Source organism: Nerophis ophidion, linkage group LG05 (assembly GCF_033978795.1).
Source record: "Nerophis ophidion isolate RoL-2023_Sa linkage group LG05, RoL_Noph_v1.0, whole genome shotgun sequence".
Taxonomy (NCBI): Eukaryota; Metazoa; Chordata; class Actinopteri; order Syngnathiformes; family Syngnathidae; genus Nerophis; species Nerophis ophidion.
The window spans coordinates 57,818,607-57,832,890 of NC_084615.1; the positions used below are offsets into that span (position 1 = coordinate 57,818,607).

Here is a 14,284-nt window from a genome sequence, read left to right on the forward strand (position 1 = left end):
GTTCGCGCCGATGGGGGTACTTTAAGTTTGGAACAATTCATGCAACTTAATATGATCGCAATCATTCATGTTATATGTGACTTTACAATAAATCCATCTATCCATCCATTTACTAGCGCTTGTCCCTTTCATACATGAATAAAATTATGTTTCATGACCTGATGTACTGTAATAAACAAAATATGTCAGGAACGTTATTTTCATCGACTACATCGTTTTGTCTGACGAGAAGCTTTGATGAACTTGTTTTCAAGTATTTCATGTTTTATGTCACTCAAATGTCAAGAATCATATCTGCACATCTTACATAATGAAGCCCGTGTGATTGGGGGCGTGGTCACAGAAGTCACTAGAATGTGTTATAAGTGACAGATGGAGATGTCTGTGTAAAAATAGAGGTTAGATGGTCCGCACTGCAAGAAAGAAATGACAAAATATAACACAAATTTAGGGGGGGGGTGCTTTAAAAATAGCGTAAAATGATCTGTCCAAGCAGCTAGCTAATTTTACTTCATAAAATATCTTAAATTAAGATTTGTATATCTAGAAATTAGCAGGGCTTTTAAGATATAAATAAGTATTTTATTCTGAAAACAAGCATTATTCAACTTGCATCTTTAAACTAGAGTTTTTTATGTGGGGAAAACAAAATATATTATTGGAATCGTTATTTGATCAATTTTAACATATTTAAACTAGTGAAGTGAATTATATTTATATAGCGCTTTTTCTCTAGTGACTCAAAGCGCTTTACATAGTGAAACCCAATATCTAATTCTTACATTTAAACCAGTGTGGGTGGCACTGGGAGCAGGTGGGTAAAGTGTCTTGCCCAAGGACACAACGGCAGTGACTAGGATGGCGGAAGCGGGGATCAAACCTGCAACCCTCAAGTTGCTGGCACGGCCACTCTACCAACCGAGCTATACCGCCCTGAAAACTAGAATAGGAAAAAAATATTATTCATGCTAAAATTAGGATTATGATGTAAAGTCAATAACTAAAGATAGGTAAATAGCTCTTAAAACTAGGGACATTTCTAAAAGTGGCAAATAATTTTCAGTGCACATGACAACAACGAGGTGAAGTTGTCAGATTTCGTTCTCATAAGAATATAGTTTCAGGGCACCTCCACTGTTGCTGCCATGGAGACGAAAGTTGTAAATAATACAAAACGGTCCTGACCCAGAAAGGTTCCCGTACTGACTTTTCTTTTCTTTTGTCCTCTCAGCCTGTGTTCAGTCTTCGCTTTATTGCCAACTCAGCGCAGCAGAAAAAGGCAGCAGAAGAAGAAGGAGTTCAAAGGAGACAACAGCGATGGAAACAACCCCGCCGTGTACAGGAGGTCTCAGGTTGGCCACGGTGGACTTCCCCGAGTACTGCGGGATGACACTAAACTCATCTTCCTCCTTTCTCCGTGTGGATTCATCATCTTGCTCGTCTTCCTCCACCTGACAAGCAGGAAAAAACAATTTAGTTTCCTAATACATAACATTTTTATTTAGTTAAAACGCCGGTACTTGATAACGCAGCATCTACCGTACTGACCCAACATCGGACTCCGGTAAGAACAGCTGATGTACAAACCCCGTTTCTATACGAGTTGGGAAATTGTGTTAGATGTAAATATAAACGGAATACAATGATTTGCAAATCCTTTTCAACCCATATTCGATTGAATGCACTACAAGTACAAGATATTTGATGTTCAAACTCATACACTTGTTTTTTTTTTGCAAATAACAATTAACTTAGAATTTTATGGCTGCAACACGTGCCAAAGTAGTTGTGAAAGGACATGTTCACCACTGTGTTACATTGCCTTTTCTTTTAACAACACGCAATAAACATTTGGGAACTGAGGAAACTAATTGTTGAAGCTTTGAAAGTGGAATTCTTTCCCATTCTTGTTTTATCTAGAGCTTCAGTCGTTCACAGTCCGGGGTCTCCGCTGTTGTATTTTACGCGACGAACTGTATTTAGTGACAGTGGTTTTCTGAAGTGTTCCTGATCCCATGTGGTGATACCCTTTAGAGATTGATGTCGGTTTTTGATACAGTGCCGTCTAAGGGATCGAAGGTCACAGTCATTCAATATTGGTTTCCGGCCATGCCGCTTACGTGGATTGATTTCTCCAGATTCTCTGAACCTTTTGATGATATTATGGACCGTAGATGTTGAAATCCCTAAATGTCTTGCAATTGCACTTTGAGAAACATTGTTCTTAAATTGTTTGACTATTTGCTCACACAGTTGTGGACAAAGGGGTGTACCTCGCCCCATCCTTTCTTGTAAAAGACTGAGCATTTTTTGGGAAACTGTTTTTATACCCAATCATGGCACCCACCATTAGCCTGCACACCTGTGGGATGTCCCAAATAAGTGTTTGATGAGCATTCCTAAACTTTATCAGTATTTATCGCCACCATTCCCAACTTCTTTGTCACGTGTTGCTGGCATCAAATTCTAAAGTTAATGATTACAAAAAAAAAAATGTTTATCAATTTGAACATCAAATATGTTGTCTTTGTAGCATATTAAACTAAATATGAGTTGAAAATGATTTGCAAATCATTGTATTCCATTTATATTTAAAAAGGTTGCACGCTTCCTCTTTTATTTGGACTTTCCCTGATTACATGGCAACAGCTGTTTCTAAAGGAAGGGGCCGTCATAAACAGCTGTCGCCTTTGGTTACAAAACAGTTAAAAGAAAATGTGCATGGAGGGGGGTCATGTCCTGCTTCCTCTCCGCTTTGTAGATCTCGGGTCAAGACAAAATCCTCCCATGGATTACAATAGATCAAAGAAACCGACACATTCATGTCGCTTCCCATTCTACACAGTGGAGTTTTACAAGCCTTTTGATTGGTAACATCAGAGACAGCTTTTTTCCTCTCACCGGGAACTCATGGCAACACAAAGTTTTGTGATAACTTAGATACAATTATTCTGACATAAATCTTACTAAACAGTTACCAACATGAAGTTTTTAGTGTTCACATGTAAAAGGAACCTAAACTTAAACACCCAAACTCTCAACTGGAGGTCCAACAGCAACTTTTCTTTCTAGGGACTGTAAAAAGGAAGCGCCTTCCTTGTGACCTCCTGGCAAACTTATAATTGAAATAGAAAAATCCATCCTGGAATAACTACTCACACCACCATTATTTATTATTTATTTATTTATCATTATTATTTATTATTAGATAATACTGAATAAATTCAATGTTATTATTTGAAATATATCACATAAATTTGAAGAATTTAAATATATTTATTGTATGTCAAATAGTATTTAAGTATATGTATTATTATACTTAATGTATGACATAATATCCAAGTATTCAATATATTTATTATTGTATCTACTATATATAAAATTAATTAAATATATGTTTAAATATATATTTTTCCTCATATTCACAGTTCCACATACTTTACCAACAAGGTGTGGAACATGAAACATGCTAATGGGACTGCGTGCCTCAGTTGGTAGAGCGTCTGTGCCAACAACTTGAGGGTGCCTGGTTCAATCCCCAGCTTCCGACGTCCTCGTCCTTGACCAAGACATTTCACTCTTGCTCCTGATGGGTTGTGGTTAGGGCTTTGCATGGTAGCTCCCGCCATCAGTGTGTGAATGTGTCAAAGTGCTTTGAGTACCTTAAAGATAGAAAAGCGCTATACAAGTATAACCCATAACCCATAAAGACGGCACCATGAAACAATGAATGTAGTAATAGTAACATAATTAGAAATGTTGTATGTACACTCAACCAAAATATTACATATAGTTTTTACATCCATTTTTCATGAGTTGAACTAAAAAAAAAAATATTTATGTAAACAAAAGTTCTATTTTTCGTGGTGATAAATGTGTTTGTTAGGACAAAATAATGCAGCCACCTGACAGGTGCTTTATATCAACATTTTCATTATTAGTTTAGTGTCTTTGTGTACTTTTGAAGCTGTAACATTATTCAAACATGTTTTTTTATATTTTATCCCAGAGGAATGACTCAAATTAATAAGGTGAATTCATGCTAATGAATGCAATTATATTTAAACTTACTGAAGTATTCAAAATGTATAAATAAATGTTATTTTTGAAGTAAAACTGAAAAACTTTGAAGATTAATTATTTAAAAATAATGTTAACTTTATCAAAGATGTGGGACACTACTGCAACACCTTTCCAGCCGACATTACATGTACCAGAACAATATTCTAAAACAACTACACAACACAAAGAGCTTGGTTTTAACAAATTCTTTAAATCCAGACTTTCCAATGTCCAACCACCCCCCAGCAATCTTCAATCTTAATTAGCAACTTGAATTTCCCTATGGGCAAACACCCAGAGGATCAATAACATTCTATTTAATCTAATCTAATCTAACCTCAAGCATTCCCTGACCATCTGTGTCCCACCAGCATGTCCTAGGTCACCCAGGGGTCTCTTTCAGTTGGACATGAAAACCTGACCATATTCTGCCTATGAAGCGCTCTAAAAGCATCCAAAAGCTTCCATAAAATTTGTTTGTACACACTGTAAATATATACATAAATGTAGCAACAGGCACAATCATAATAATAACAACATGGGATCTGAACCGAGAATGTTGGTGTGGCTTGTGCAGCCCTTGTAGACATGTGTAATTTAGGGCTATATAAATAAACATTGATTGATTGATTGATAGATTGATTGAACATATAATATTTACTTGTTCTGGTCATGTTTAGCATACACTGGCGCACTAGTTTCACAGATGCATCACGTTTGCTATTTCCTTCAACAACAACAATCATGGCGGACTTCATGAGAGACAACCTGACTACCTCAGGACAAATGATGATCCATAACCTTATATTCTTTAGCCTGAATATAAGAAGAATGTGCTACAAGTTTCAGAAGTTGTGTGCTAAACGGATCCAACTTCAGAGAAACACTCCATCAATCAATCAATCAATCAATCAATCAAAGTATATTCATATAGCCCTTAATCACAAATGTCTCAGAGGGCTGCACAAGCCACAACGACATCCTCAGCTCAGATCCCACATCAGGGCAAGAAAAAACTCAACCCAATGGGATACAATGAAAAACCTTGGAGGGGACCACAGATGTGGGGACCCCTCCCCCTGTACTGACAAGTGGTCTGAGTGATATGGTATAAGCTGTGAGAGGTAGCTGAGAGATGACGTAGAAGATGGTACCTGCTTTTGTGTTTTCGGGATCCCCCTAAATCCCGAAAATGTGAAATCAAACCATGGAGGCATAACGAAGATATTCATAAAACAATCTTGCCTTCTATTCTATTCTATTCTATTCTAGTGTATAAGATTTAGAATTTTCTCTATGCTCTTGATATGGGGCGCACTGGCTCATACATGCACATACATCCTCTCCTGTTGCCATTTTTACAAAGGCCAAAACCAGTAAAGTTGTCGCGTAGGGTAAATTGTAAATAATAACAAAATAAAATGATTTGCAAATCCTTTTCAATTGAATAGACTGCAAAGACAAGTAACTTAACATTCAACTGGAAAACGTTGTTTTTTGCAAATATTAGGTCATTTGGAATTTGATGCCTGTAACATGTTTAAAAAAAGCTGGCACAAGTGGCAAAAAGACTGAAAAAGTTGAGGAATGCTCATCAAACACTTATTTGGAATATCCCACAGGTGAACAGTCTAATTGGGAACAGGTGGGTGCCCTTATTGGGTATAAAAGCAGCTTCCATGAAATGCTCAGTCATTCACAAACAAGGATGGGGCGAGGGTCACCACTTTGTGAACAAATGCGTGAGCAAATTGTCGCACGGTTTAAGAACAACATTTATCAACCTGTTATTGCAAGGAATTTAGGGATTTCACCATCTACAGTCTGTAGTATCATCAAAAGGTTCAGAGAATCTGTAGAAATCACTGCACGTAACATTGAATGTCCAAAACCTTTGATTCCTCAGGCGGTACTGCATCAAAAACCGAGATCAGTGTGTAAAGGATATCACCACATGGGCTCAGGAACACTTCAGAAACCACTGTCAGTAACTACCTTTCGTTGCTACATCTGTAAGTGCAAGTTAAAACTCTACCATGCAAAGCGAAGGTCATTTATCAACACCACCCAGAAACGCTGCCGCCTACACTGGGCCTGTGCTCATCTAAGATGGACTGATGCAAAGTGTAAAAGTGTGGTATGGGTGTGTATTAGTGCCCAAGGCATGGGTAACCTACACATCTGTGAAAGCACCATTAAGGCTGAAAGGTACTTACGGTTTTAGAGCAACATATGTTGCCATCCAAGCAACGTTAAAATCGACGCCCCTGCTTATTTCAGCAAGACAATGCCAAGCCACATGTTACAACAGCGTGGCTTCATAGTAAAAAAGTGCACTAGATTGGCCTGCCTGTAGTCCAGACCTATCTCCCTTTGAAAATATGTGGCGCATTATGAAGCGTAAAATACCACAACGGAGACTCCGGACTGTTGAACAACTTAAGCTGTACGTCAAGCACTAATGGGAAATAATTCCACCTGAGAAGCTTCAAAGATCGGTCTCCTCAGTTCCCAAACGTTTATTGAGTGTTGTTAAAAGGAAATGCCATGTAACACAGGGGTAAAAATGCTGCTGTGCCAACTTTTTTCTCAATGTGTTTCTGCCATTAAATCCTAAGTTAATGATTATTTGCAAACAAAAATAAATTGTTTCTCAGTTCAAACATTAAATATCTTGTCTTTGCAGACTATTCAATCGAATATATGTTGAAAAGGATTTGAAAATTATTGTATTCTGTTTTTATTTATGAATTAGACAATGTGCCAACTTCACTGGTTTTGCATTTTGTAACACAAAGTAGCGTATGGTTCAAACTTATATCTGTCAGTAGACTCCACATGGAAGTGGTAAAAACTACAACATGCGTGGCGCGGAGAAGATACACGTAAATAAGCCTGCCCTCAAAACGGCGCATCCAGAAGAGACGGTCAGAAAGCGAATTGAAAACATAATTCATGCAAAATTGTATCCAAAGAACCACCATTACATGTTATATAGACAACAAGGAAGTGTTTTAAATGTAAACAAAGACCTTTTGAAGTCCATTTCAGAGAGGTATTTGAGCATGTATTTGTTTATTCATTCTTTTCAATGCAGTAAAACAAAGTTTTTGCATCTCCAAAAAACACCAATACTAGCTTCCTGTATTACAAACGCCATGTTTTTATAAATAAAGTTGTTTGGGGAAAAAAACACTGGCTTCTGCTGGTTAAACATTGTAGAGACATCCATCCATCCATTTTTCTACCGCTTGTCCCTTTTGGGGTCGCGGGGGGGTGCTGGAGCCTATCTCAGCTGCATCCGGGTGGAAGGTGGCGTACACTCTGGACAAGTCGCCACCTCATCGCAGGGCCAACACAGATAGACGGACAACATTCCCACTCACATTCACACAGACATGTGTCTGCAAACTCTGACGCCCCCTTGTCTCGTGTGGTGAGTCAGAGTACTGCTTGGGCAGCTTCTCTTTTCTCTATTTTAGAGTCCGATGATCAAGAATATTGATGTCACACTTACATTAAATTTCCCCTGCCGCACTAACATGCAATACTGGAATAATCTTCATTTTTCCACTCAAGCAAAAAGCACCTCCGACTCATTGTCAGTGAAATTCATCTTTTTGACGTTTTGCTTATTGTCTTTGTGTTTTCTGACGGTGCAAGTAGCAGATCTCAGGCACACGGACAATTTAGATATGATTTGCATATGATTGGATAGGAACATGTGTGCTCAATTCTGATGTAAAAATACACTCCTAATTTTTTTAAGTTGTTTTGAGCCTTTACAGACTGCAATCCGAAAGTCTACACTATTCAGTTCAAGGCATAAAGTTCAAAAAACATGTGAGACTCACATATGTGCAGCATATTCTTAAAAAAACTCTCATAGAAATGATCTTTGATCTTTGACTTTTTTTGCAGAGCACTTCTGTAACTCGTGACAAAATAAATAGATTAAAATCAAATGTTCTACTGTATATACAATATAGAAAATAAGGCTAGTAGTGAGAGGTCCGGCCCCTTGGTCCTGACCTTTGTGGAAATGTGCCCTCCCAAAAATTGTGTTGAATATCCCTTCAGTATAGTATGCCGTATAATATACACTATATGTAGGGAAAATGTGATGAATGTACTCACAACGTGTTGATCAGATGCGAGATGGTTTTTGTTCAGCATCACATCTTCCTGAACCAGTGGGGAAGGTCTTGGAGCAGGAGGGGGGGTTATATCAATAGGCAGAGAGCCAGGGTTCCCCATCCAATTGATGGCGTTACCTGCATGGACACAAAAGTCATCACTTTAGGGTGTGTGTGTGTGTGTGTGTGTGTGTGTGTGTGTGTGTGTGTGTGTGTGTGTGTGTGTGTGTCTGTCACTGGCCAATGTGCTGAGTAGGCATAAAGCTACATATCTCTTTGGCAGCTTTATTGTTACATGTGTTGGCAGCTTGATAAATGAGTGAGTTTTATGAGAAGTGCACGTTGTTGAACATGAAGATTCAGTGTGTATTGACACTTTGATTGATACTGTAGGTGCTGGGTTTGACTGATGGCAGACTGTTTTTTTTCTCCGACACATGAAAGATAGGTTAGTGTTAGCCCCTAAGATGCAGAGTGCATACACATAAAAAATATTTCCAACGCAATTGCAGGTTTGTATATTGTAGCGCCCCAGAAGAGTTAATGCTGTAAGGGGTTCTGGGTATTTGTTTGTTGTGTTTATGTTGTGTTACGGTCTGGATGTTCTCCCAAAATATTTTTGTCATTTTTGTTTTGTTGTGGGTTCACAGTGTGGTGCATATTTGTAACAGTGTTAAAGTTGTTTATACGGCCACCCTCAGTGTGACCTGTATGGCTGTTGACCAAGTATGCGTTGCATTCACTTGTGTGTGTGAAAAGCCCCAGATATGTAATTGGGTCGGCACGCTAAGGCAGTGCCTTTAAGGTTTATTGGCGCTCTGTACTTCTCCCTACGTCCATGTACACAGCTGCGTTTTAAAAAGTCATAAGTTTTATTTTTTGAAACTGATACCCATAATTTTGAAACCGATACCGATAATTTCCAATTTTACATTTTAGCTTCTATCGGCCAATAATATCGGCAGTCAGATATTATCGGACATCTCTATTTACAACTTTACAAATGCCTTCTATTTACACTGGTTGACTAAAGGTGCGCATGCATTAAAAAAAACAACTTGACAGCACACAAACCTAAACTACTAAATTGTGCACTGAGGATTTTGTCTGTTAAATGACCAAAATAGTTCATATAATCAATTTAGTGTGTTTTTCTTCCTGCATGTGCAGAATATATGCATTATCAGAGCACACGATACTGGGAGGCAGAGATGCAAATATAATAATTTAGCACATGCAACGGGAAACCTGAAAGTGTTTTTTGTCTATATTTAGCACTTTTGAAATGTATGTGCAAATTGTCACAGGTACACACAAATGACTGGGAGAGGAGGCGATAGCTGCAACATCACTGACTATGGAGAGAGAGAGAATCTTCGAAAATCAACACATTTCTGTCAGAAATAAAAAAAAGAATGGAAATAGCATCGGCAGCCTTCTGCCCGATTGTAGCTGAGATAGGCGCCAGCGCCCCCCGCGACCCCGAAAGGGAATAAGCGGTAGAAAATGGATGGATGGATGGTTCAATACCACCTTTGATCTGGCGAATGACTTAAGATGATTTTAATGACATTATATATAGGAGATATATTTAACATACATTTATCAGTGGTGTGCTGTCAGGGACCAGCAGCGCCTTCTCTGCATAACCAGAAATCATAATCATTACTAAAAATAGTTTGTAATTTACTTTCCCTAAATATCTAAGCATTCATATTCTCTTCATGTCATATTATGCTCGTTCCAGTGCTGTTGTTTTTGGGTCATGGAGTTTTTAATCCAATCAGAATTCAGCTCGATTATGTTACCATGCTGCATTAAATCTGCCTGAGGCCTTCAGGATCAACAATGCGAGTGTCCATGCACTATAAGTGAACGGGCACATACCGTGATAGACAGTTGCGATAGCCAATCAAATCATGAGTTGATGTCAGTAAGGCCTTCTAGATGTTCTAAGGCATGGGTGTCAAACTCTGGCCCACGGGCCAAATTTCATTTGGCCCTTGAGGCAATATCAAATTAACATTAGAGCTGGCCCGCCGGTAACACCACATTCACCGCTTATACTCATACTTGCCAACACTCCCGATTTTCCCGGGAGACTCCTGAAGTTTAGTGCCCTCCCCGAAAATCTCCCTGGGCAACCATTCTCCCAATTTCCACCCGGACAACAATATTGGGAGCGTGCCTTAAAGGCACTGTCTTCTACAACATACAACATGTCGCCGCGTCCTCTTTTCCTCCATATAAACAGCGTGCTGGCCATGTCACATAATATATGCGGCTTTCACACACACATACTTGGTCAACAGCCATACAGGTCACACTGAGGGTGGCCGTATAAACAACTTTAACACTGTTACAAATATGCGCCACACTGTGAACCCACACCAAACAAGAATGACAAAACACATTTCGGGAGAACATCCAGACCGTAACACAACATAAACACAACAGAACAAATAGCCAGGGCCCCTTGCAGCACTAACTCTTCCGGAATGCTACAATATACACCCCCTCGCTACCACCAAAATTTATTAACCTGCGGAAAAAGTTAATATTGATATTAGCCTCAGAAGGCTGCAAATAGAAAAGAGGCATTAGTTTTTTTTAACTACGTTTTATTTAATATACAACTGATGTTTTTTCGTTTGTTTTTTGAAAGTTGATTTTGCACTATTACTTTTATATCAGCTCTGCCTGTTCCATGGGAGGAAGCCCGAACCCACGCAGTCTTGGGGAGAACATGCAAACTCCACACAGAAAGATCCCGAGCCCAGGATTGAACCCAGGATTACTCAGGACCTTCGTATTGTGAGGCAGATGCACTAACCCGTGTACCAACGTGCTGCCCTATTTAAGCCTTGCTTGTTCAATATTCAATGCAAAACTTGTTTGGGTCCCTATCAAAAGGTTAATTTGTTCAACCTTGGCCCGCGGCTTTGTTCAGTTTAAAATTTTGTCCCACTCTGTATTTGAGTTTGACACCCCTGTTCTAAGGTATAACGTCACATTCACACGTCCGGTGATTGCAGATTCATAGAGACCGTTAGCACATGAATTTGAGAACAAATAGATTTGAGAGACAGTTTTGACAGCCAATCAAATCACAAGTTGTTCACAGTAGCCTATCTAGTAGCCTGACAGTGACGTGCAGTCAGGGGAGGCAGGTGAGGCAGTGCCTCATGTGCCATCATGGAAAGAAAAAAAATGTAAAAAGAAAAAAAAATTATTAAATTGTTATATGTATCCAGATATTATACTATAATGTTATTTTCCATCTAACTTCACCAGTTTTAGATTATTTTTATTCAAAATCGCTGAATTTTCACATTTGCCGTTCAAATAATGAGAAGAGACTTGCGTTGAGTCAGCAGCCAGTTGAGCCTCACCATGGATTGCGCAATGACTCGGCTAACTGCTGGCTGCTGTGCAGTAAGACCGTATTGCTATATGAATTATATTATACATTTCCATGGTTTAGTTAGCTGAGGTATATAATTTACAGTGTATTTTGTCAACAACTGTATGTGTGTAACATATTTCTTGTGCTGGGCAATCATAAAACGGCTGCAAAGACGCACTGTGTGAGGCACCTGTTCTCCCGCCTCATGGTGGTAGAGGGCGCTAGTGATCCCAGGGATCATTCTTGCGATTACTCGGCTGCAGAATAAATGACAACAAGCTACAGTTATTAGCAAGTCAAGTGCAGCGGCAGCGATCGTTTATTTTTTCCTCTCCCCCGGACTTTTAACACGGATGTTTACATATCTAAAATAAAACAGTTTTCTAAACTGGACTTTCAATCGAAGCAGGAAGTAATAATTAAAGGAAGACCAACGCCGAAGCTAAAATGTTTGCTTCAGACAGTCATCTCCATCAAGACAGAGAGATTTTTAAAACTGAAGAAAGATAAAGAACTATAAACAAGTTATCGATGCTTTTGCTCAGAAGGAGCGGCGACTGGACTTCATTTATAAGTAAAGGTAATACCATAATAACATTTTTTTTTATTATTAAATGTGCTTTTTTGTGTGCTACAGTTTGTATGTGTAAAGAATGCTGGTATGAGCTTTTAAACATAACCCTTTGACTGCTGCCAATCAAATGGCGAATAAGATACTCTTTAGGGTTCATAATTTTATAAATCTGACTGTGATGAAGTCAGTGCCTCACCAGCGATGAACCTCACCGCACGTCACTGTAGCCTGATGTTAACGAGACTGTGATTGGATACACAGTTGTCATTCCAAAGTGAGTATCCATTCACAAGTTTCAATTTAGCAGGAAGCGGGAAGTGTTGGGCAGTAGCCAGACCCGGATAGCAGAGAAGGAGAACAAAACGCTGATTAGGTGGCAGATATATATTTGGAAGGCCATTTTCAAGACGGATATTTTAAGAGAAACTACATCTATTGAGACAACGTCGGCCAACCCTGGAAGCTAGCTCAGCTGTTCTGGCGATGAAATGGGGAAATGCTAAATTTGGCTAAATCTAGCACCAAAGTCACTTGTCAAAGTCACAGATCTGCTCTCAGTGGAAATTGAAAATAGTAAACATGTTTGGTTGGTGGTGTCACGTGGGGCTCTGCTTGAAGCATAGAAGTGCTATGTTTTAATGTTGCCAATAAAACTAGTTGAAAACAAACTGAATGTGCATGACCTTTACCTGTTTGCCTTCAATTACAAAGAATGTGAGTAAAATAAATCATTTTCCAAAACAACTTGAACCTTTTCCAGGACATTTGACCTTTTCCTTATCATTTATGCTTTTTTTTGGTTAACATTGGTTACTCGTTTTCTCGGTTTTTCAGGACATGTGGGGACTCTGTCTTCTCCTTGATAAAGTCAACACTTCAGTTCACTTCGGTTTCAACACCACCATTGAAAAAGATGTAGTATGTGGGACGTATGAAGCACACATTATTGTGGGGATTTGTGAAGGGGGTGAGGGAGGTGTTTGCACACTCACGCAAACAGTTGTTGTGTGTGAACATTCGTTGCAATTGCAAACATTCCTGCCATCGGTTGCCGCTGCCATGACAGGAGCATGCCAGAGAAACATCTGCAGAGTCGTTGCCAACGTAGTTTGGAGTCATGATGGTCCCTGCAAGTGAGATACATGGTGAAGGAGTCATTTCTTCAAAAAGACATGATGTGACTTCTTGTATTTATGACGTGAGTTTATGTGTTTATGAAAAAAGTTTGTGTAAATGATGTACATGTGTGTTTATGATGTGACTTCATGAGGTGAGTTTGTGTGTTTTTTTTCTTTATGTTGTGAGTTTGTGTTGACGATGTGATCAGTTTGTTTATGATTTCAGTTTTTATGTTTATGATGTGTGGTTTTGTCTTTTAAGTAAGCTTATGTGAGTGTTATTATGATGTTAGTTTTTGTGTTCATGATTTGAGTTTTTTGTGTTTATGATATGGGTGTATCTGTTTATAATGTGAATTTGTGTCTTTGAGTGAGTTTTTGTGTTTATGACGTAGCTACTTATACTTATACTTATGATGTGAGTTTAAGTCTTTATCATTTGAGTTTGTGTTCATGTTAGTTTGTGTTTATGATGGAAGCGTATCTGTTTATGATGTGATTTTATCTGTTTATATGAGAGTTTTTGTGTTTATGATTTGAGTTTGTGTGTTTTCCGATCTCAGTTTGTCTTTGATATGAGTGTTTATGAAGTTTATTTGTTCATGATTGTAAGTTTTTGTGTTTAGGATTTGAGTTTTTTGTTTATGATGTGAGTTTTTGTGTTTATGATGTGAGTTTTTGTCTTTATGTCTTTATTTGGTTAAGATGTGAAAATATGTTCATGATGTGAGGTCATCTGTTTATGATAGGAGTGTGTTTACGATTTGAGTTTGTCTTGATGAAGTGACTACGTTATCAGAATAAGAATCAGAAATACTTTATTAATCTCCGAGGGGAAATTTTCAGCAACACTGACGGGTCTGCCAACTTCCGGCGCCCCTAATGACTTTGTGTGTTTATGATCTGAGGTTATCTTTTTGATATTATTTTTCTGTTTATGAATTTCATATTAGTCTTTATGATCTGAGTTTTTGTGTTTATAATGTCA

The 14,284-nt window shown here is 38.5% G+C and overlaps 1 protein-coding gene across 1 annotated transcript in view; it reads right to left on the minus strand.

Annotated features, from left to right (window-relative positions):
• Positions 1-1,046: 1,046 nt before the first annotated feature.
• Positions 1,047-14,284, minus strand: part of gfra3 (GDNF family receptor alpha 3) — a 37,461-nt gene continuing 24,223 nt past the window's right edge. Inside the window, exons 6-8 of the mRNA XM_061899594.1 lie at positions 13,171-13,305; positions 8,200-8,336; positions 1,047-1,451 (exon numbers count right to left, since the gene is read on the minus strand). Coding sequence (XP_061755578.1) covers positions 1,251-1,451; positions 8,200-8,336; positions 13,171-13,305 — 473 coding nt within the window. The 3' untranslated portion in view covers positions 1,047-1,250. The remainder of the gene's footprint in view (positions 1,452-8,199; positions 8,337-13,170; positions 13,306-14,284) is intronic.